General features: G+C 41.3%; 1 protein-coding gene across 4 annotated transcripts in view; it reads left to right on the top strand.

The window, feature by feature from the left end:
* The window catches only part of MMUT (methylmalonyl-CoA mutase), a 68,156-nt gene that overhangs the window by 24,139 nt on the left and 19,352 nt on the right, over positions 1-24,665 (top strand). For all 4 annotated transcript variants that reach the window (XM_075598560.1, XM_075598562.1, XM_075598559.1 and 1 more), the window contains exons 3-10: positions 52-419; positions 1,433-1,590; positions 2,169-2,340; positions 4,462-4,710; positions 5,596-5,707; positions 9,986-10,101; positions 10,337-10,452; positions 18,774-18,905. In XM_075598560.1, coding sequence (XP_075454675.1) covers positions 52-419; positions 1,433-1,590; positions 2,169-2,340; positions 4,462-4,710; positions 5,596-5,707; positions 9,986-10,101; positions 10,337-10,452; positions 18,774-18,905 — 1,423 coding nt within the window. The remainder of the gene's footprint in view (positions 1-51; positions 420-1,432; positions 1,591-2,168; positions 2,341-4,461; positions 4,711-5,595; positions 5,708-9,985; positions 10,102-10,336; positions 10,453-18,773; positions 18,906-24,665) is intronic.

Below are 24,665 nucleotides of genomic sequence, written 5' to 3'. Positions count from 1 at the left end.
TGGCTGTTTCCTACTCTACTCTTATTTTTTTTCTTATTATTTTGTTTGCAGCTGGACAGCAGGGGTTATCTGTGGCTTTTGACCTTGCCACCCACCGTGGTTATGACTCTGACAACCCTCGAGTGCATGGAGATGTTGGCATGGCTGGAGTTGCCATAGACACCGTGGATGATACAAAGATGCTTTTTGATGGAATTCCATTGGACAAAATGTCTGTTTCCATGACCATGAATGGTGCTGTAATCCCTATCCTTGCCATGTTCATTGTCACTGGCCAGGAGCAAGGTGTTCCTCAAGAGAAGTTGACTGGTACTATACAGAATGACATATTAAAGGAGTTTATGGTCAGAAATACATATATATTCCCCCCAGAGCCATCCATGCGCATTATTGCTGACATTTTCCAGTACACTTCTCAGGTATTTTGTCTTCATGTTATTAACAGATTTACTAACAATCATGTGATGGTGTGTGGAGCCCTATAAGTGCAGTGTTCATTTTATAAGGCAGGTATCAGACATCAAGAAATAAATTCAAATGAGGCATGGGCTTTTCACAATGGGTTGCTGGTCCCTCTGAGATCCATGGGGCAAATACTAGCAAAAGACAAGAATAGTGTAACTGAGGATAAAATATACTGTCGGTGAAGCTGTTTTGACAAGTTAGTGAGATGACTGATAAATTGTTTGAAAGGAGAATGGAGAAATCACGCCTTTAAAGTCGCGCCAGCGGTAACGCGATATCGTGCAATAACTGGAGTATTATCTTCACCTGTGCCTGACCATTTTGATCTTAACGTGTGCTCTGCAAGTCTGTATAATAGCCAGTGAAAATTCCTGCAGATTATCTTCTCTAGAGAACATTAATACTGTATGCTAACTACATCCTTTTACATTTGTGTGACTAGCATATGATATTAAACAATGCAGTCGCAATGGACATAGGGTATGTAAACATATATTGAGTAGTGTAGAAAAGGTATAGAAAAGTGTACAGTTTAGCCCCACAGGTGCCCTATTGAGTTATAACACACATCAGAGCGTGCACTCTGGAAGTCCTTATGAGGTACGCTGCATGTCACGGCTTTTTGCTCCTTTTCTAGGACATGGAACCATTTAGTAAATATGTAAAATAGTAAACTGCATCAGGAAGTATAGCATATTAGTTTAATGTGTTGGTCTCAAGCTTGTTGGTTTAACTCTTGCCTGAGCCTTTCCTGGTATCATATTTGAATTACGAAAATATGCCTCACAGGATGTCTTTTGTGCCCAGAACTAAGCATTAATTCTTCCGAAATCCTTTTCAGTCTAGCATCTCGTAACATTTTTTGTGCCTCTCAGCAAAACCTTAGAGAAATATTGTAAATTGTATTGTAAGCTTTAAACCCATTGTTTTTTTTTTTGTTTTTTTTTGTTTCCACCTGTCTGTACAGCACATGCCAAAGTTTAATTCAATTTCCATCAGTGGGTACCACATGCAGGAAGCAGGGGCTGATGCTATTTTAGAATTGGCCTATACCGTGGCAGATGGTCTGGAATATTGCAGAACTGGACTGAAGGCTGGTCTCAACATTGACGAGTTTGCACCCAGGTAAATAAATTAAACATTGTGCTCTGTGTATCATGGGAAACATGTTGCAAATCTGGGCCAAGAACACGATGCCTTTGAACGCAATCACATTTTATTCTTTTCTACAACCGGAGCCGTTTCTTTGCATAAGAATTGCAACACTTTCCTTGATGCATATTGTCTGTTCTGCAAATTCTATATGTTAGTTTTAAGCAGATGTCCGGGTCCCCACCCAGTAAAGGTATATTCGTTACTTTATGATGTCACAGTATTGGTATACACTTTTTTTTATAATTTGCATACTTTTCTCCTTGTATAAATGTCACCATCTGTGTTATCGATATCGATTTTGTGCATTGCCCTTTAACCTTTACAGTAGATCATCCTTTCGAGACTGTTAGAATTATACATTATGGAACGATAGCAATAGTTTTTTGACCGGTGAAACAAGACCGCATTGCTTTTTTTCTCTCCTGTTATTTCAACCCATCTAGGGATGCAAGTGGCAGTATAAAGATATTAGACTGTTAGTATGTGTATTTATTTATTTTTGCTTTATCACTTCCTGGACAATGTTGTTGCCATCTCTGTATTTGTAGATTGTCATTCTTTTGGGGCATTGGGATGAACTTCTACATGGAGATAGCTAAGATGAGAGCTGGCAGGCGGCTGTGGGCGAACCTGATAGAGCAAAACTTTAAGCCCAAAGCTGAAAAATCTCTACTGCTGAGAGCTCATTGCCAAACATCAGGATGGTCTCTAACTGAACAGGTAAGGAAATGTACCAAACACACAGATACCCAGCAAGCTCTCAGAAACCCCCCAAAATTAACACAAAATATATATACAGTATGTGTGTGTACTGTATATATATATATATATATATATATATATATATATATATAGACAGAAAAAGAGACAGAGCGCACGCCCCATAGCATAATATTGCATAAAATTTATTAAAAGGGGGAAGGGGGCGTGCGCTCTCTCTCTTTTTCTGTCTGTAGATATCTGTGGAGGTGGTTTACCCCGTGTGAGAGCAGCCCAAAGACCCCTTTATCAACATCGGAAACCTCATCATTATGGACTAATTATTGAAGGACTGGTTGGATTTTTATTGATTTTTCTGTTTCTTTTTTTTAGCACGTTTATGCACTGTTATGATAATTTTTATTGGTTGTGTTATAATAGAATATAAAAAGGTCACACTAGTTTAAGAGATATACACGATTTTAAACATTACACACTTTACACAATTATTTATTTATCAATTATAGTACTATTAATTTATTCATATCACAGTATTATTTTTTGGCGCCACACTTTTTTGTTTATATATATATATATTGTGTGTGTGTGTATATATATATAATTGTATATATATAATGTGTATATACAGTATTATGTATTTAAGTGTCAAAAGGAGTGCTACTGGCCATGGTTAATTGTATAAAACAAGAAACAAAAGACGTCCAGAGCAACATCCAACGCATCAAAAATACACAGTGAAAGAATTACCCTTTTTTTTTCACACATACAGTAGCTTCTCCATTTTGGCTTTATTTTTGTTAAATAAATCACGACACAGTGTATATGTCATGTGTTGTTGTTCATCTGAGGTTATATTTACCTAATGTTTAGACCTGCTAAGGAACAGGTGATTGTTATTATGTCCTGATATGTAAAACCATGGAATTCAAAGAGGGTGCACTTTCTTTTTCACACAACTGTGTATATGTACAGTATATGTATTTATTAGATGCACAATTCTCCTCAGCTATACATTCTAGGAATAAGAAGTAATGTATTTTTTAAATGCCGTGTTTACTTTCAGAAATGCTTAATAAAGTCCTAATAAATTTGCATTTTATTATTTTTTTCACTGAACCATAGTTGCTATTCATTATTATGTAGCGACTCACACTTTCCCAGTTTCATTAGCTCAGCATTGTAAGTACACATTTTGATATTTGCAAAATGTACGGTATTTGATCTACTTCTTTGCACAATAAATTAGTTAAGTTAACGCCATTCCCTTTCTCTATCTATCCAAAAATTAACTGAATTGTAACATAAAGAAAAATCCAATTGAATCGTAATCTAAGCACTCTATTCTCTTTCATCGATCATTTTTGTTTTATAGTCACACTGAACTAGTGATGTACCGGGTGGTACCCGGCCGCTTTTCAGCTACCCGGAAATTACCCGGACCCGGCAGTTGGAAAGTGGACCCGGCGCCGGGTATCCGGGTAATGTCAGGGTAGTTGAAAAGTATCACTTGCTTACCTGCTGGAAGCCCGCGGCGACATCTTAACAGGTAAGCAGAGGTGCGGGGGCGGTGGGGTGCCATCAGCGTCAGTGTGGAGCCCGCGCGGGAGCTGCAGGACTCCATACTGCACCGTGAGCTGGGACCATGTGACCGGAGCAGGAGAAGAAGCTTTCCTATTGAACAGCCGGCTGCTTACCTGTTAAGATGTCGCCGCGGGCTTCCTCCACTCCAAGTACGTTTCCTCCACTCCCAGGTAAGTGAAAAACCGGGTAGTCGGGTACCCGGCCGGGTACAAGGTGCCAAATCCTCCGGGTGCCCGTTTCCCGGTTTAAAAAAAATGTAGGACCCGGTCCAACACTACACTGAACAGTTGTGGTGTCCTCTATTATACCTCTCATCTCACCTCATTATGCCTTCTGTACACTTAATACATACATTGTAACACACAAAGAAAGAACTATGCTTATTTAAAAAAATATATATATATATATTTTAGTCTTTTAGCTTTGGAACACAGAGTTTCTGTAGGGGGTATTTCTTTTCTTCAGTATAGTTTTTAAGCTGCCCCAAGATTTCTGTTCCCAGTAACTTACAGCTGTCTATAATATTGTGTTTCATGTCAGGATCCCTACAACAATGTTGTGAGGACAGTAATTGAAGGGATGGCGGCTGTGTTTGGAGGCACTCAGTCGTTGCACACAAATTCCTTTGATGAGGCCTTGGGGTTGCCAACTGTGAAGAGCGCCCGTATTGCACGGAACACCCAGATCATCATCCAAGAGGAGTCTGGCATTCCCAGGGTGGCAGACCCATGGGGAGGCTCCTACATGATGGAGTGCCTCACAGAAGATGTCTATCAAGCTGCTCTAAAGGCGAGTTTTATAGGTTTAGAAATGTATTCCTTGATCATTAGATGGTCGGCTTCTGACAGCTGTCTGCAGGACCATCATTTCTGCAAATCTTTGGAAATTGTATTGTATTGTCTTATATGTATTGTAAATGAGCAGCTGATTATCTTAAAGGGACAATACCTTCTGGCACCAAAGTGAGCTAATGTCGGTGACATATTTAAAGGTATTTAAATACCCAAATGTGATGCATATAAGAATTTTTTTAATATATTTTTTTACGTTTATAAACATGATGAGCTGAGACCTAAGAGGGGTTTGAATTTCTCTGACTTCTCCCTTTTTGTCTTATGTCCCTGAGTTCAGCAAGTGCTTGTACAGCCCGAGTCCCCCTCCCACCCCTTACCTTTATTAGCGCAGATTAGGACGGGATTTGCTAATGGTAATGAAAACACGTCCTAGACAAACACCTCCCCTTTGAGAGGCTGCCAAGAAATTCAACTTGTGTTTAATTTCACCAAAAATAAAAACAACCGCATTTTTAGCCATTATCTGCAAAATCACCGAAGTTTGAAAATAACCACTGCTAATGTTTTTGTTTAGTTTTTTTTTTCTTCAATTTTTCCAGATTTAAAAAATAGCTATTTTTTTTTTGAACATTTGAAAAAGAAATGAGGGAATATTTGAGAAAGCACTGCTGCATTGCAAATGGGATTAGGTTGGAATTTAGGACATACATTTTAGGTAGTTTGTTTATTTAATGCATACAAAAAGTACTTTTACAAGAGCAGCAAATGGGTTATACAAAGAACCTTGGCAACAACTGGCTGTCTAAAAGAAGTATGCAACTGGCTGAAAGCAGTGTCTGATTACTAGTTAAACTAACTTTATCATGTTCTTATTAATTAGCTTATTAATGAAATAGAAGAAATGGGTGGAATGGCCAGGGCAGTGGCTGAGGGCCTCCCTAAGCTCCATATAGAAGAGTGTGCAGCACGGAGACAGGCCAGGATCGATTCAGGTGAGAAAAACAAGTCATTCTTTAAAGCTGCAGACCAAGTAATATCCTACATGTGTGTTTATTTATTTATTTTTAATTATTCAGTTCTGTACTATGAGAAAATACGTGTAGCATTTTTTTTAAGTTAACTATAAATTAATTTGTTTTATGTATCATAATGTAATAGTATTTTTCGTTTCTATAGCAACCATTTACAAAGTCACATCCCCTCTCTTTTCTGAAACAGGCTCTGGCACACACATTTTTGAGCCCTGCCCTTTCTCTAGAAGTGCACCAATTGTATCTAGTGCCTGCCTGGTCACATGATCTTCCCCGCAGAACTTTGCATCTTTGGTCCTCTTCTGCTGCTCTGACAGGAATTTTGTGAACCCCAAGCCAAATCTTGGCCAATCGATTGGCAACTTGGCTAATAGCTTATCATTGTGTGGATTGTATGGATGCACAAATTAAAGGGGAAAAAAAAAAAAAACGGCAGCTTGGACTGCTGCTTTAAGGCAACATCCTGAACTAACAAACCTCAGTTCCTTGTGGATTTGTAATAGATGGCCATCAAGACCCATGCAGAATTTTTCTTCTGTATCTTTAACGGCATCGTAAGGTTTCTGAATGTTCTGATTCTGTATGATCCGTTAGTAATACATTTGCAGGCACTGCGGCAGTACAGTAGCTCCATTGCAAGGGACAATTCCCATCATTTTGTGTGGCTGATCTTTTAGTTGTTACTTCTCAGCATGGCTAGGGCAGAGACTCAAGACCTACTTAAGTCTTTCGCAGGTCATAATAGAATAGCATTATGGTATGTTGAATAATGTTAACCTTGACAGGGCCAGAAAATTCCATCTGGTTCCACTGGTAAAATATATACCGTTCATACAGTGTAACCTTTTCCAGAAACCCGAGGAAACTAGAATGTGAAACATAATACAAGATTTTGACTGTTATATATTTTTTTTTTCTTTTAGTATTTCAATAGGAGCAGCCAATTTTCCAACAAATGATTGATATGGAAACAAAAGAAAACAGCGCACAACGCCAAATAGTGAAGCAAATTCAACAATATATTATAGAATTAAAAAGGGGGTAATATATCTTCGTACATGAAAAAAGTTGGTAAAAGGCATGTAGTGTGTATCACACTGTTTACCACTCGGCGGCTGTTAGCTGTAGATTCAGGTGCTTGCTTCCCTCTGCTGATGCAGCTCAGTTGATTCTGGGGCAGGACGTCAGTCTTTTCCACTTCCCTGAAGAAGTAGTTAATTCTACGAAACTAGTTGGATGTAACATTCTATTGCCTTATATCTGCTTACATTGGCCTTTGTCTATGTATTGGCCTGTCCTGTTTTTATTTCATCCTGTGTGCTGTTTTGGACACTTGTGAGAGACTTTGTAAGACTGTTCAAACTTCCCTATTGAATCCACCACTGCTGCATCGCGGCACGCTGAGGGCACCCCAGCAAGCTGCGTTTTAACCTCTGTGCAGAGGATACACCTGCCGGGGTACAGGAGCAGCTTCATATCGGCCAGGAAGTAGGAGCGATTTCACCGAGCCCCAGTACCAGCTGCTGAACCTGGCTGCATGAAGGGAAATCCCCTTGGGAGTGAAAGACTGACGTCCTGCCCCAGAATCAACTGAGCTGCAGCAGCAGAGGGAAGCAAGCACCTGAATCTACAGCTAACAGCCGCCGAGTGGTAAACAGTGTGATACACACTACATGCCTTTTACCAACTTTTTTCATGTACGCAGATATATTACCCCCTTTTTAATTCTATAATATATTGTTGAATTTGCTTCACTATTTGGCGTTGTGCGCTGTTTTCTTTTGTTTCCATTCTCTTAGTGTGTGTGGGGTGCTGAGCCACCCCTGCGTTTACAGCTGCAGACGCCATTATCCCCAACACGGTTATGTGGCACTTATTATTTAATGTATAATTATCTCACTGTGGGAGTTGTGGTTTAATTTTTTATAAATTTTTTATCACTAAATTGATGGTATAGTCACTGCACTGTATATATATATACATTTAAACTTTATAGATAGTTAGGTAGTAGCGCACAGTTTTGTTTTTTGTGTTAAATGATTGATATACTGGGCACAGAGTAAGAGGACCAGAGCAATATGTTCTATATATAATATCTCGAACATCAATACATTTCACCTGATCACTCTAAAAATTCCAAATATTTTCTGAAAATGTGTATCCACAGACACAATCTAGCAAACTCATTGTGCTTTTTCACAGTAGGTCTGTGAGTAGGTTTTACTGACAATGCACTTCTTTAACCCATGCTGTGCTGAAAAGCTGTGTAATACGGCAAACATCATAAGCTTATAGGGATTCACGTTAAAATGGACAAGAAGCAAAAGGGGCCAACTGTGAGTGATCATTTGTATGTCATTACCCAGAATCCCTGGCTGCAGTGGAAGCATTGTTTGCTAAGAGATAATGGGGAAAGACAGGGTTGTGCACCTGTCTGAGACATGTGAATGTGCTCATGAGTGTGTGAGATTTCTGACCGGGCCCAACTTTCAGTGCTGGCCGGGCCACCTGCAGCCGCCGGGCCACCTGCAGCCGCCGGGCCACCTGCAGCCGCCGGGCCACCTGCAGCTGAAGCAGGGTTGACCAAGCCACTGATTGAGACACCTGTGCTGAAGCAGGGTGTAGTTGAGCACCCCTTTGCTAAAGGGGCATTGTTGAATTCATTGTGATAACAGTGTACACAATGCAGGTTAATAAAGGTCTCCCCTAGAAGTGACATCAAAGACATATACAGTAAAACATAAACACTAAAGTAACCACATAGTTAGAGAAATAAATGATAAAAATAACCTCATCTAAATCTCAAACATATAAAGGACATAAGTTAAGTTTATGATATATATATATATATATTAGAGAAAAAGAGAATAGAAGCGCCCGATCCTTGTGTAAAATCAGATAGAAATATTTTGATACATCACGGACAAGACAAATTCACACTTACAATTTGTCTGATAAAATAAGGCATATTATGGGACCAGCCCATGCACCAACTGAAGACTCCACGATCACCTCTGTGTGTATTGAAGTCCTCGATAGTTCCGGGTCTTGTGTCTGTGTCAGCCGCTGTCTCCAAGATGAAGGAATCTTTACTTTCCTTAGTGAGCGCTTAGTTGTAGCGTGCGGCCGCCATTCAGGGATCCCCCTAATGAAATCCGCAAAGACGGAAGAAACGCGTAGGGATTTCTGGCATTGAACCTACGGTGGTCGAGCAGTTCCCAGCACCAGCGTGAGGACGCAAAGACGTGTGTCAAGTCCCTTCCGGGTCCCGGTCCTCCACGAGAGAGGTGAATGGCGGCCGCACGCTACAACTAAGCGCTCACTAAGGAAAGTAAAGATTCCTTCATCTTGGAGACAGCGGCTGACACAGACACAAGACCCGGAACTATCGAGGACTTCAATACACAGAAAGGTGATCGTGGAGTCTTCAGTTGGTGCATGGGCTGGTCCCATAATATGCCTTATTTTATCAGACAAATTGTAAGTGTGCATTTGTCTTGTCCGTGATGTATTAAAATATTTCTATCTGATTTTACACAAGGATCGGGTGCTTCTTTTCTCTTTTTCTCAAATAGGTACTGTGGGAGTTTGGTGAGCCCAAGAAGAAGCAGCCTGGACTTTTGTTATTCACATATCATGGACAATTGAGGACTTAAGTATTCTTTGTGATTATATGTATTTGGCTTCAAAATTCATTTTTTATTCACAATTTTTTTTACATGTTTACCATTTTTTATGAGCTTAACATCTTTAATATATGTTTAGTTTAGTCCTATGACGTATTGAGTCACAATTGTGAATTGCATTGCAATTCATTTTTCCTATTTTTTCAATATATTTTTATTTTTACAATTTCATTTTTTTCATGTATTTTTGATTTTTATGCACACTTTTTCTTTTTTGTTTTTTAATATTTTAAACACAATTTGGGCAAAATTTATTTGTTCATGCCATTTTATATTAATATTTATCTGTTTGAACTAAACTAGTATACCTGGTGCAAACACTTGCCACATATGTCAGTACTGCAGCAATTTAGGTGTATTGGGTGAAGGGCGCTGTCTATATTTTTGTCAATATATATATATATATATATATGTATATATATATATATATATATATATATATATATATATTTCCACGAAGCGTCTTCTTCAATGATTAAAAAATAATCAGGAAATATTTAAGAACATATTAAACATTTTACGTAAATTAACTTTTGCTAATTTAAATTTACAGGTGCTGAAGTCATTGTTGGCGTGAATAAGTATCAGCTGGAAAAAGAGGAGTCGGTCGAGGTTCTTGCAATTGATAACACGTCTGTACGCAATAAACAAATTGAAAAGCTTAAGAAGGTACGGTATTGCAAGTTAAACATGACACTGTGTGAAGGTCTCTGCTTGCATAAGGCCGTGTTCAGAATGATTGCGCGATGAATCACGTTATGGCAATGTGAACTTGTATAGTGTTTTCGTTCAGCGGGAGAGCAGCTTGAGCCAAATATATTTGTATTTGTAGCGCGATGGCCGGGTCACGAGAGCGTGATGTCGTGGCCACGCCCCCTGAAACGCTTTACGGTCTCTCTTCCAGGTGAAGGCCTCTAGAGATAGCACTGCAGCTGAGCAATGTTTAGCGGACATCACAGAATGTGCTGCAACAGGGAGCGGTAACATTCTGGCTCTCGCAGTTGAAGCTGCTCGCTCACGGTATGTCTATACATATAAAAGAAACTTTACAATTCTTTCTTTACAGAAGACACTTACCCCAACTTAGAGAATTTGCGGGCTATCTCCTCATCATCATAGGTGACTCGGCCATTTTTACATCTGATAGCGGGGATTTGCGTTTTGGCTTTCTTCCCTCTTAGTTTATTAGCTAGGATCCTGTCCGCTTTATTCCCCTTCTGATAGTATAATTGATTAGTCCATTTTAGCGCCCGTTCTACACCCTCTAGTTGGAGCTTTTTTAGCTCCAGTCTGGCCCCTGTCAGGGCTTTGCATATTGTCTTTGATGGGTTAGATTTGTTTTTGTTCCAGTGGTGGGATTTTGTCCGACAATTTCCCATGTAATTTTTTTTACATTTTTTTTTCTAAAAACCCCTCTAATCTTTGCCTTATGAGCTTCCCATAGCGTTGAAGCGGTCTTTACGGCGTCTGTGTTTATTTTAAAGTAGTCATCAGGTGAGCGCTTAATTTTATCCACAATTTCTATATGGTTTAACAATGACTCGTTGAGACTCCTGTGGAAGGATTTATTTCTAGTAAAAGGGGGCAAAAGAGTCAGTTCTACCAGGGCGTGGTCAGACCATGTGATTGGGCCGATATTGAATTGGGAGGATGCTTCGAGGATGTTTTTGGTTATCAGGAGATAGTCTATTCTGGAATACGTCTGGTGTGGGTTGGAGAAGAAAGTGTAATCTTGTAATCTCTCTGTCCCTGGTGCCCCGCTCTCCACGTGTCTACCAGAGAGAATTCCCCCAGCAGGTCCCTGAATTTTTTAGATGTGTTTGGGTTAATGTTGTGAGCATTTGGCCCTTTGTTGTGGACCTATCTAATTCTGGTGAGATGACCATGTTTAAATCTCCACAGAGAATCATGGAGGATAGGTGTTAGGGGTCGATTGCTTCTAGGACCTCCCTCAAAAATTCGGTCTGGTTATCATTTAGTGCATAGACGTTGATCTCAATGCTGAGCCTGTGAGGGACCCATGGACAACCAGGAACCTGCCCTCCGGGTCAGTGAGTAAAGACACTGACTCTGGCACTGAGTTTGAAGCAGTGGAACCTGGTTCAATTCCCGCTGTCGGCTCCTTGTGACCATGGGCAAGTCATTTTATCTCCCTGTGCCTGTGAGGGTTCCAGTCCAGGCTTTGGCTGGACCCTGCCCTTACCTGGCTTCTGTGGACATTTTGATTACTGGCAGCCTGCTATATTGGCTGAACCTATTCAAGTGCTTAAATAGCAGCCAGTGACTTCCAGCCCCTGCCTGAGCATTTCTTTGTGTTCCTGGCCACCTTGGGTTCTAGTAGCTGAGCCTTCCTTGTTCATGAGCCTTCCCTGTGGCTTCCCTGTACCGGACGCTAGCCTGTGCATTTGGAATCCCTGTTGCTGACCCCGGACCATGACCCCGACCTCGCTGCATGCCGCCTGCCCTGACCCTTTGCCTGTTGCCTGGACTTTGCAACACTGACGCCAGACCTGACCTGATGGGACATCTTGTTTTATAATGATGACTCCTCTCCGCTTGCTGCTAAAAAAGGAGTAGTAGGCAGTCGAGAAAGTATTTTTGAATACTCACTGTCTTGAGTATTAAAGTGGGTCTCTTGGAGGAATACGATTAGCTCTTAAACTCTTGGAGAGCAAGTCTTTGTTTTCAATTACATTGAAGGCCTTTCAAATTAAGCTAAATTACCTTAACTAGTGAACTTAGATATTTAGGGGGTTGCTTTAACTGGGCTTCCGCTCCAGAACAGCTTTTGGGTTGTGTCCCTGAGCTTTGATAAAGCGTCTTATGCGTGAAACATGTCAGAGTGTTGTCAGAACCTCTTCCTGATGTTCTTTTAATTCAATAAATCGCTGAAAGAACCTTTTCATGTCCTATGTTGCACTGGTGGGTTGTGCTCCGGTTTCTGTGTGGATCAAGATTAGATATTTAGGGGGTTGCTTTAACTGGGCTTCCGCTCCAGAACAGCTTTTGGGTTGGGTCCCTGGGCCAGAGCAAGCACAGGAGCAAAGAGATCTTTTTTTTTTTTTTTATGGAACTGGTATTGAGGTGGTGGTGTGGGGGGGGTGGGGGGTAACAGGGTAGCTTGACCCTGGGGGTTCAAGCTGGTAATTGGTGGGTTTGAGTTTGGGGTAATGAGATAAATAAAATCTAAAAAAAGGAAGGGTTGGAGCTGAGTGGGTTCCTCCAAAAAAGTGTGATACTTCTTGCGGCGTCCTTTTAAATTTCATGGGCATGTTTGAAGGTAAGTGGGGGTCTGAAGCGTCGTCTGCTACCTTTTTTGTTGAAAGATTTGGAACAATTTATGTATTTTTATCCGTATTATTCAGTAGGGTCCCAGGTTCTCCCTCGTTAGGCTTCCATTCCTGGTGATGTCCAAGTCCACAGCAGGAGGCTTTTCTACTTGTCTGATGAGCCAGGTGGAGACGGGTTAATTGTCTGTAGCTGCAATTAATCAGCTCCCTGCTGGATTCCTTTGACCTATACAGGCTTTCTATTGAAGCCCTTTTAGACAGGGGCTATGGCCCTGTTACAGTGACATTCACTTATATTGTGTCCTTTTTGTGCGCAGCTGTCAGACTTGAAGCTTTTATGAAGCTGTGTAGTTGTAATAGCAGTAAATGACACGTATTGACATTTCATGGTTGACTAACAGTCCATGAACAGTATCTGATGTAGCCAGCGCTTTGCAGGAAATGATTTAAATTACCAGTGACAGCTTTGTGAGATCATCTCTGACTTCAGATAAAAATAAATAGACATCTTCATTAGTTCAGGATTCGGAATTAATTTTGACAGATATCACATGGGGCATCAGTACAGTACATGGTAAGCCAAATGGAAGAAGGGATGTTTAAATGTTTATTTCTATAATGTAGCACCGGGTATTTAAATTGGTAGACATGAAGAGAGCATACACTGCTCAACAGAACATATGGTTTAGTGAAGCAATATGTTGGTGTAATTCTGATTTTGCCTATGTGTATATTATTTTTTTTAATAAATGCAGGCCTCCACTTAAGGGGGCATCACAATACTTTACAGTCCATTTGAGAACAACTACAATTAAATACAATTGTTTTGTTACACGTGAGACAGGCAGGAAAAGGCAGAATTATAATAATGGTGTGAAGATGGTCAGCGCAAACCTCATGCAAAATACATGGTTGCATTAAATAAACAGATTATACATTCAGTTTACAGACATTTCATGGACAGTTAGAGATATGATTTATGGGCATAAGTAACATGTACAGACAGCATTACAATTGTGTTAGACGAGGTAAGATAGGTCTGCAGTGTGTTGTTAGAAGAGGCCCTGCCTCACGGAGTTCACAGTCTGTAGACAGGGTAGGTTGAAACCATTGGGTACATGGGATGAGAGAGCTGGTGAGTTTCAGAATGCAATAGAACAACTGCAACATTACGAACAGCAGCAAACAGTGACACCCTTTGGCTGATCCCTTCGGGGCGACTCAGATGTTGCCGTATTCCCAACGATTTTTTGGTAGAATTAAACAGCAGCATAGCACAGATCAGAACCTCACAGCAGACTTGCAGGGGGAGGGACAGATGATCTCCAAGTGGTCTTTGAAGCGTCTATTGCCTAAATACCTGTGCAAAGATAAATAGTACATAGATTGGATATGGGAAATCCGTTAAGAGTCATGGATTCCCTAAAAAGAATTGTACTTACGATGCATACCCAAGGCTATTAATAATTAGCTTTTAATAATGTTAAATAAAATAAGAGTTGTAACAAACTACACAAATGAAGTGGCATTTTATATATGGTACAGAGTGAAAAAAGTGATTGAATGAAAAAGTTAAAACAAACAAAAGAAGGAATGACTACTGAGAAATTGTACCTGTCACGTACACGTGACCTGCAAGGGTTAATACACCCAATGCCCAAGAAGTGCTTGTTTTTCAGGTTAGATTGTGTTCATATGGAGTGCAGGACATGATCTGCAGTGAAGGGAAAAGGAAGAATGGAAGACTCCTGTTCTGTTTCTGGATTAAGGGCTGCCGCGGTCGCGTGACTGCACTTTGCCGGAGGGGTAGTGGCAAGGGGTTAATAGGACAACCTTTGCAAAAAAATATATAATATTTTTCTATAAGTAGCACCAGAGTAATTTAATATCCACTGCTGAGTTTTAAGTTCTGTGCTTTGACATAAAAAAAAAGTAATTTTGTATAATTATTTTGTAGAGTAATTTTAAAGAAAAGGATCGGGGTTTGTAACTAAAGGTAATTTGTGAGGAGAGCTGCTCTTATGCAATGTAGTGTAAATCCAAAATGTACCTCTGTTAGATTATTCTAAATGATTATACTTAATTATAGCAGCAACAGAACATAAAATAAATCCGAATATAGTTATATAACACAAGAAGAATAGAAAAATGGAAATATATGAGCTGAACTATTAAAGTCAAAAAGTAATTCAAACTGACCAGGGATGCAATTTGACAAACTTTTATAGTCAAACAGTCTAAGTAAGGGCAGACCAAAACAGGAGATCGAATTAAGGCCTCTATCAACTGCAATAGCCCCAATACTGCGATTATCGCATGGAAAGCCCCAATAGACTTCAATAAAGATTTCTTATCACAGTTTATAGAACAAGGGCTAGAGTCTCTGAGGAAGTGGGGTGCAAAAAGAGAAACACTAAGTCATAATTCATTAAAACTTTTTTTATAAAAATGACTAAATGACACATAATAAAATAGGATCATATAGATCCAATTATCCGCACATGAAAAAAAAGGGGGCACGAGGATAGGGTCCCACAAGTCCACAACACACGGATCCAAGTTGGAGTATAATCCGGTTCCCACTGCTGGATGTTAAAGCTGTGGCTATGGCTGGAGTCCACGTCCTCGTGGAAACAAGGGGATGATGGTCGCTTCCGAGCGTCCGTCGTCACGGCTCCTCGAAGCTACGTGATGACTTCACCTCCACGCGTCTATGACGCTTCATCAGAGGGTTGGTCTTGCTGATCCTATAGCCGGTTTAAATAGCGAAATGGATAATTCCCCCAGCCAATAGGGATCTCAGATTGATACAGAGAAGCCTTCCAATTAGTGTAGCAATAGGTCTGTATCAATCTGTTGCTACACTAATTGGAAGGCTTCTCTGTATCAATCTGAGATCAATAATGGCTGGGGGAATTATCCATTTCGCTATTTAAACCGGCTATAGGACCAGTAAGACCAACACCCTGATAAAGTGTCATATGACGTGAAACGCGTAGAGGTGAAGTGATCACGTAGCTTCGAGGAGCCATGACGATGGACACTCGGAAGCTACCATCATCCCCTTGTTTCCACGAGGACGCGGACACCAGCCATATCTACAGCTTTAACATCCAGCAGCGGGAACCGGATTATACTCCAACTTGAATCTGTGTGTTATGGACTTGTGGGACCCTATCCTCGTGCCCCCTTTATTTCATGTGCGGATGATTGGATCTACATGATCCTATTTTATTATGTGATTGTTATTTAGTCATTTTTACAAAAGTTTTAATGAATTATGGCTTATTGTGTTTTTCTCTTTTTGCGCCTTTTTTTTTTTTTTTTCCCCCGATTTAACCCCGCCGATCACGGGAGAATAGGAGCAGCAGTGGGATAATCGCCTACCTTGGAAATAAAGGGAACTCTTTTGGGACAGCGCGCACTTTGTTCTTTACTACCAAAAGTGGGGTCTAAATGAATACTTCAGTATTAGAGGATACCTTTTTTATTTGGACTAACAATTGATATAAGACTAGCTTTCTCTCTTCCTCCGGTCAGCAATACTTATTTACAGAGATTCCGTGAGCTTACCACAGATGTTAAGAAACAAGATAACAATCTAAGATAGATGTATCACCTAATACTGAAGTACTCGCTTATTCTGCACTACCGAAAATAGACTAACACTGCTACTTCTAATTAATTAAAGAAAGAGTAAGGAATGTTACCTTTATTACAATCTGGAAAAAGATAGAACAATAGTTTGGAGAACCAGTGCTTCAGATTAAATGGCGAAATAACATCAGTTGATTGATTGGTGAAGTCAGAAGAAGTTTCATGTCTTGATAGTAATGACCTTGGTGTATATTTATATCATAAAGTCTCATTTGAATACTTCTGTTCATGGCTCAAATGTGTGTGTATGTTTGTACCAGGATGAAGAGGATAATAGAGCCAGTATCTGCCTAAAGAAACCGGTATGGCTGGTTCTCCTCACCAATGACCGGTTTTAGCCCCTAGAGCAACAATGATGTACTTTGATGTTTTCATCCCAGGTCAAAAAGTGAAAAAATGAAGAACCACTTGGGTAGTACCCAGAATTTATAGATTCTGACTTCATATGCGTGCTTCCTGCTGATAGATATCCAATGGTGTGGAGAAAAAAAGCAGATAACTAGAGGCAAAGATGGGGCTAAGCACAAAAATGTTCAAAATTAAATACTATTGAGTGGGTGACAACATGGAATGTGGCATATGGGTACTCTGACGCATTTTGCGCTTACGGCTCCACCATTGGATTTATGTCGTTATTACAATCTATGCAAACAAAAACAGGACTGCAGCACTCACTGAAGGAATAGTAGAGGTTTTATTGCATCAAAAAACATGAACACGTAAAACATAGAGCGACGTTTCGAACCTCCTGGTCCTTTATCGGGAGGTCCGAAAAGTCACTCTATTTTTTACGTGTTCCTGTTTTTTGATGCAATAAAACCTCTACTATATCTTCAGAGAGTGCTGCAGTCCTGTTTTTGTTTGTATCTATTTTGGAGCTGGATAGTGGACCAAGCCCCTCTGCAAGCACCCTGTCTGCTTAAGTGAAGTATTTTTTTGATTTTTCTCGGCATATGGTGTTCACACTGAGTGCCCTGGACTTTCTTTTGTTTGTATTATTTATTACAATCTGTGCATACAATTACCGGCACTGTGGAGTTTGCTGTGCTTGCTGGTTGTATGTTGTATTCATGATTGACCTTGCTATCTGTCTGTTACTTCTTCGTGAGAGCACCTTGTGCCCATCCTAACCACATCATCCATTACTACTCAATGCTGGGGCTGTTTACAGTACTGTACCTCCAAGCTGAGGTTGATTCTGTTCATTCCTTCTGTATCTCAGCACATGTTAATGCATACCTACAGTACAGTACCAACTAACATTCATTCAACCGTGTAATAATGATCTAGAGCAGATTTTGTACAGTACTCCCATCTGCTGCGTTGTTAGCAATTTTATTTGTAACAGTCATACTGTACAGTATATAGAAAAATAGACCAGAATGCATCTCAATCACACTTCTTACAGTGACAAGTATGGTGATGTAAATGATTGTAAATGATGGTCTATGATTGTCTTCTGCCATAGGGTTGCTAGTGATGCAGCATATAACTGACATTTAGCAGCTCCCTTTTAAGTGTGATTCACTGGCAAGAATCATCATGTAATAACGTTTTTAAGAGGAGTGTTTTCAAATTGGAGCCGAGGGAGTTGCTGAATTGTGATTAACGGCTCTCATAAAGCAATATTGAAATTAATATCATACAGTAGCAATCATCCACTCTACATACAATCAGTATATAGATTTAGTCCACATTATTGCAACCCATGGCGCACCGCTGGGTGAAAGTGTTATAGCCCTATCCTATTTTCAAACAAGGCTGGTTCAAAACAATGGACGCTTCCCTCGCGAGCGCATTGTGTATGTCCCACTGCAGCAAGCCACAGGTTGCAATAACGTTGGCTACATCTGTATGTCCTTTTATATGTGTAATAGACAAGGGTGCACTGTTCATTTATACAAATAAATGCAATTTCTAATATGTTTTTCTAGAATTATCTAGAATGTAACTAAAATGTATTGCAATGTGTGTTACAGAACATGGATTAGTCATTTTTATTTTATTTTTCATAACCATATTTTTGGCGCAGATTTTATTTACATTTCATAAATGACTTTTATTTGTTTCTAATATCAAGGCTGTTGTCTTTGCATAAGTTAGATCCTTTTAAACATTAAATACAAATAGTAAACCTTTAACAAGTCAATTAACTCATTTATTGCTGTCAACTGCAGCTAAGTGCCTTACGAACAGATTTATGAGGAACCCCAGAGGCTTATGTACAACTACAGATGCAGCCAGCTTTATTTTCCCCTCCGATGTGATACTGTATGTTGGGGTGTACAGTATTATGTACAAGGTGCTGTGCCAGCATTGCTATTGAATCCTCAAATATTATGTAGCAAAAAAAAGGTGATGCTGAAAGTACACCACTTTCTTTGTCTGTTCTAGGTGTACAGTTGGAGAAATTACGGATGCCATGAAGAAGGTGTTTGGTGAACACAAAGCCAGCGATCGAATGGTGAGTGGAGCTTATCGCCAGGAGTTTGGAGAAAGCGAGGAAATTGCTTTTACCATCAACAGGTGAGGGTGTACTGATTGTGTGGGTTTTTTTTTTTAATTATTATTTATTTATTAATTTTTTGTTTGTTTTTTTGTTTTTTACATAAAACATTTCCTTACATTATAGTTGTACAGTACCATAAGTCATGCTTCCACTATCTAAACATATTTGGGGAAACCACACACAATATCCGGGTGCTTAATTTGATACTATTTTATTTACTGGTCTATGAGCTGGTTATAAGTACAGTATAACTCAGCAGTGCGCAAACTGTGGGGCGTGCCCCCAAGGGGTGGCGTGAGATTCTTCTGGGGGGGGGGGTGTGCGGGTTGTTACAGAGGCCCCGCGCTCTTCCCCAAGGCATTTAATTTAATGCTGGGGGATCGCGTGAGGCTCCTGCAATACTCAACTTACCTTGTTTCAGGCAGCTGTGTGACACGTCGCCATGGCAACGCGGCGTCATTTGACGCGGATGTACGGTATGAGGGGGGGGCACCTTACCGCTGCAAGCTAGATAGGGGGCGCAGCAGGAAAGTTTGCGCTCCCCTGGTATAACTCATTCTGGTGCACTGTGGAGGTAACCTGCATTTTTACTAACTGGAAAATGCTTGATTAAAATAGCAACGGTTTGGCCCCTTCACTGTGAGGACCTTTGTTCTGAGGGGATCAAAACGTTGATGTTTTAATAAAATCTAAGACATTTTCCACTTAATTAAGCTCTTGTGATGGCTACCTTCTCCAACCTTTTTTGTCCTATATGGAAACTATTTAATTAATAGTGACCAGGACCATTAATTGTTATATGAGAAAACAGAAGTCATATATACATTTTTAAGGAATAAAATGTTGACCAAACTTCTAACTAAGATAGAAGCTATTTATTATATGAAATTGGCCGTGCTCAGCTTTTTTTTTTTTTTTTTACCAATCGGACGCTTTGTTCTCAGTTTAAACATTATGGTTGAAAACGAACAATATACTGTTGTATGTTTGGTATGCATTTTCATCACTTCTCAATTATCCATCCCTGATCACTCCAACGTTGTAATCCAAATAAGCCTGGTGCTAGTCCCCTAAATAATGTAAAGAGAAAGTTACAATCCATCAGGGCAGCAGAACAGCAGAACAGCAAAGAGAGGCAGCACTTAGAGGTAAGTGTACAAAGAATTGTATTGTAACAGACACAAAAATCCGACGTTTCGATCCCACAGAGGGATCTTCTTTTTGGGGTGTGCAGTGATGCCTAAGCCTTACTGTGACTACCCTAAACCCCTGTGTACCCATCACCTGAAAACAATGCAAACGCTCACAGTAAGGCTTAGGCATCACTGCACACCCCAGGAAGAAGATCCCTCTGTGGGATCGAAACGTTGGATTTTTGTGTCTGTTACAATACAATTCTTTGTACACTTAACTCTGAGTGCTGCCTCTCTTTGCTGTTCTGCTGCCCTGCTGGATGGTAACATGTTCTCTCTCTCTCTTTGTTCTCTCTCTCTTTGTTCTCTCTCTCTCAGAGAGAGAGACAGGGCGACAGAGAGACAGGGCGACAGAGAGACAGGGCGACAGGGAGACAGGGCGACAGAGAGAGTGGCAGAGACAGAGAGAGTGGCAGAGACAGAGAGAGTGGCAGAGACAGAGAGAGTGGCAGAGACAGAGAGAGTGGCAGAGACAGAGAGAGTGGCAGAGACAGAGAGAGTGGCAGAGACAGACAACGCGAGGGAGGGTGGCAGAGAGAGAGTGGCAGAGAGAGTGGCAGAGAGAGAGAGAGTGGCAGAGAGAGAGAGAGAGAGCGAGAGTGGCAGAGAGAGAGAGAGAGAGTGGCAGAGAGAGTGGCAGAGAGAGAGAGAGAGTGGCAGAGAGAGAGAGAGAGTGGCAGAGAGAGAGAGAGAGAGTGGCAGAGAGAGAGAGAGTGGCAGAGAGAGAGAGAGTGGCAGAGAGAGAGAGAGAGTGGCAGAGAGAGAGAGAGTGGCAGAGAGAGAGAGAATGGCAGAGAGAGAGAGAGGGTGACAGAGGGAAAGAGAGAGAGAGGGTGACAGAGGGAAAGAGAGAGAGAGAGAGGGTGACAGAGGGAAAGAAAGAGAGAGAGGGTGACAGAGGGAAAGAGAGAGAGAGAGGGTGACAGAGGGAAAGAGAGAGGGTGACAGAGGGAAAGAGAGAGAGAGAGAGACAGAGGGAAAGAGTGAGAGAGAGGGTGACAGAGGGAAAGAGAGAGAGAGAGAGGGTGACAGAGGGAAAGAGAGAGAGACAGAGGGAAAGAGTGAGAGAGACAGAGGGAAAGAGTGAGAGAGACAGAGGGAAAGAGTGAGAGAGAGAGGGTGACAGAGTGAGAGAGAGAGGGTGACAGAGGGAAAGAGAGAGGGAGAGGGTGACAGAGGGAAAGAGAGAGAGAGAGGGTGACAGAGGGAAAGAGAGAGAGACAGAGGGAAAGAGTGAGAGAGAGAGAGAGAGAGAGGGAAAGAGAGAGAGAGAGGGTGACAGAGGGAAAGAGAGAGAGGGGTGACAGAGGGAAAGAGAGAGAGGGTGACAGAGGGAAAGAGAGAGAGGGTGACAGAGGGAAAGAGAGAGAGGGTGACAGGGAAAGAGAGAGAGGGTGACAGAGGGAAAGAGAGAGAGAGGGTGACAGAGGGAAAGAGAGAGAGAGGGTGACAGAGGAAAAGAGAGAGAGAGGGTGACAGAGGGAACGAGAGAGAGAGAGAGAGGGTGACAGAGGGAAAGAGAGAGAGAGAGGGTGACAGAGGGAAAGAGAGAGAGAGGGTGACAGAGGGAAAGAGAGAGAGAGGGTGACAGAGGGAAAGAGAGAGAGAGGGTGACAGAGGGAAAGAGAGAGAGAGAGGGTGACAGAGGGAAAGAGAGAGAGAGAGGGTGACAGAGGGAAAGAGAGAGAGACAGAGGGAAAGAGTGAGAGAGAGAGGGTGACAGAGGGAAAGAGAGAGAGAGAGAGGGTGACAGAGGGAAAGAGAGAGAGACAGAGGGAAAGAGTGAGAGAGACAGAGGGAAAGAGTGAGAGAGAGAGGGTGACAGAGGGAAAGAGAGAGAGAGAGGGTGACAGAGGGAAAGAGAGAGAGACAGAGGGAAAGAGTGAGAGAGAGAGGGTGAAAGAGATAGAGAGAGGGTGACAGAGGGAAAGAGAGAGAGAGAGGGTGACAGAGGGAAAGAGGGGGTGATACAGACAGAGGGGGTGGGTGACTGTGACTGACACTTGGGTGGGTGACTGTGACTGACTTGGTCTCTGTATTCACTATATTCACTCATACACACACACAGATACACACACACACACACAAGACAAGGGATGTCACACATGGGACAGTTACTGATCTCCCCGGGCCCCGCTATAATTACCTGCCCGGGGCTCTCCTGTCTCCACTTGTCCTCCTCCGCAACAAAGGCAGCAGCAGCAGTATCACCTTCCACCTGCGTCGCCATAATGTGACGCAACCCCCCCGAGTGCCGCGCTATGCCATGCGCTGCTCACCCCCTCAGGATACCGCAGGCCGCCGCCAGCCCATCAAGGGGGAGCTCCCGAGAGGGATGCGCGCAATAAGCACTCAAGCAGAGGCGCGCTCTGGCTGCCATGACGTTTGGCTGCCATGAGGACGTTACCGGCGCGACAGGGGAAGAGGAAAAGCTCGGCTCAGAGAGCCGGAGGCGGGGCAGTCTCCCGCAGCAACATGAACGCGCCTCCGCCTTTTTTTTTTTCCCTCCAGCGCGAGCGCGGGAAATTAAACAGCAGCACGTGCACTGCTTGGGCCGATCGCCAAGGGGTAATTTCGGGTCGCCCCTGACGATCGGCGACTGGGTTTGTCTATATATATATATATATATATATATACATACATACACACACACACACACACACACACACACACACACACACACACACACACACACACACACACACACACACACACACACACACACACACACATATATACACACACGTTACCATCCAGGGACTGATAAAGTAGAGACAGCACACAGTAGGAAGATGACAAAAGGTTATATTAGCTTAAACAGCATCACAGATAACCACAAGGTTATCTGTGATGCTGTTTAAGCTAATATAACCTTTTGTCATCTTCCTACTGTGTGCTGTCTCTACTTTATCAGTCCTCGGATCGTAACATATTTTCTATTTATTTTTAAGGGACAAGCACAAGGCCATATTATTATTTTTACTTGGAGTGCTGATTCTTGCCTTTATATAAATTATGTGTATATGTGTATATTTATGTAATAAAAAAATATATATATATATTATGTATTATATATTATGCTGAACATGAATTTATCTCGAGGACATATCTTTTATTGATTGGCACTCTAAAGCTTTATAAAATGCTTTTCACAGTTTAGCAGAATCCTGGCCTGGGCACTTTCTTTGGTTTCCACATGTGATAAGTGTCTGTGAATGTAATAGGGTTCTTTGTGGTTGGTCCTTATCCAGTAATAGATTTTGATATGGGGCATTTCTGTGGTCCATCTTTGAAGGATGGATAAACACATGGCGCTCGCTTCGCTAAAGATTAGAGCTCGAGATTGCGTCATGAAATAAAGCAATACAAATTCCTGAAAGGAAAGGACAAATATAGTGCAAATTTAAATGAAATTACTCAAATTATTCAGAAAAACAAAGATGCAAATAGACCGTTACTATACCACTCTGAGACATGATTTTCTTTTTTTTTTACAAAATCACTTTTGCACTGCAAACATAATTATAATAATGCAAACCATTATTATTAATTGTATGGGAAAATCAAATTGACATATAAATGTAGGCAAAGCTATAATCATCCCCGCAGGTTTAATCATGTGAATTCTATTGTGGGAACAAAATATCTTCAATACAGACAGAACGCACATAAACCAAATGGCTATACTTATTCCTTATTAGCTTCCGAACCAATAATAATAAATATCATAATGTTCTTTCTTGTATAGTGCTGGTAGTGTATGCAGCGCTGTACATAGAATGTTTGCAGGCACGGGTCCCTGCTTCGAAGAGCTTACAATCTATTTTTGGTGCTCCAGGCACAGAGCGATAAAGGGACTTGCCCAGGTTCACAAGGAGCTGAAACTGGAATTGGTACCAGGATCCCCTGCTTTAATCTCTGTGCCATTGCTCATGCAGCGACTCCTTCAACCCAACCAATAAAGTACAAATATTATTTGAATATTTGTAGTAACTTGTTAGCTAGTTATTGGAGAGAGACCATAAATGATCCATGGTGATAATTCTGGAAAGAAGAGAGTGCATTTCCAGAAACAAAGGCAAATTGGTAGCACATCATTAAGTAAGTGTTTGTTGTCACTTGCATACTGTAACTAACATGGTTTTCACTCTGGTCTAAAAATCTGAAGCATATCAAAAATACAACAAAGGTCCAAAATGTCTTATTTAATTTCAGTGAAATGTGGGTATATATTGTGACGGAGAGGAAGGGGTTAATACCTGATTTGCTATGCATTACTGTGGTTGCCCTGTCCCAGACGTCTTTGTTCCCCATTTACAAGCCATTCCCTGGCTGTTATGTGAAAAGACAAAATGCATTGCTCGCCATACCCTCTAACCGACACATGATAGCAGTATAGAAACCGGCATTGCAATGAGCTGTAGGTATTTTTATGACGAAGCTTCAAAGGGGTCTCAATGAGCTGTAGGTATTTTTATGACGGAGCCTCAAAAGGGGTCTCACAGATTTAGAGTCTCCCTGTCTAAAAGGGTGTCAGTTATGAAAAGACCCAGATACCCATAAGTTATACACGGCCGGCATTCT

This window comes from Ascaphus truei, chromosome 4 (genome assembly GCF_040206685.1).
Source record: "Ascaphus truei isolate aAscTru1 chromosome 4, aAscTru1.hap1, whole genome shotgun sequence".
Classification (NCBI taxonomy): Eukaryota; Metazoa; Chordata; class Amphibia; order Anura; family Ascaphidae; genus Ascaphus; species Ascaphus truei.
This window is presented reverse-complemented; position numbering and strand designations above follow the sequence as displayed.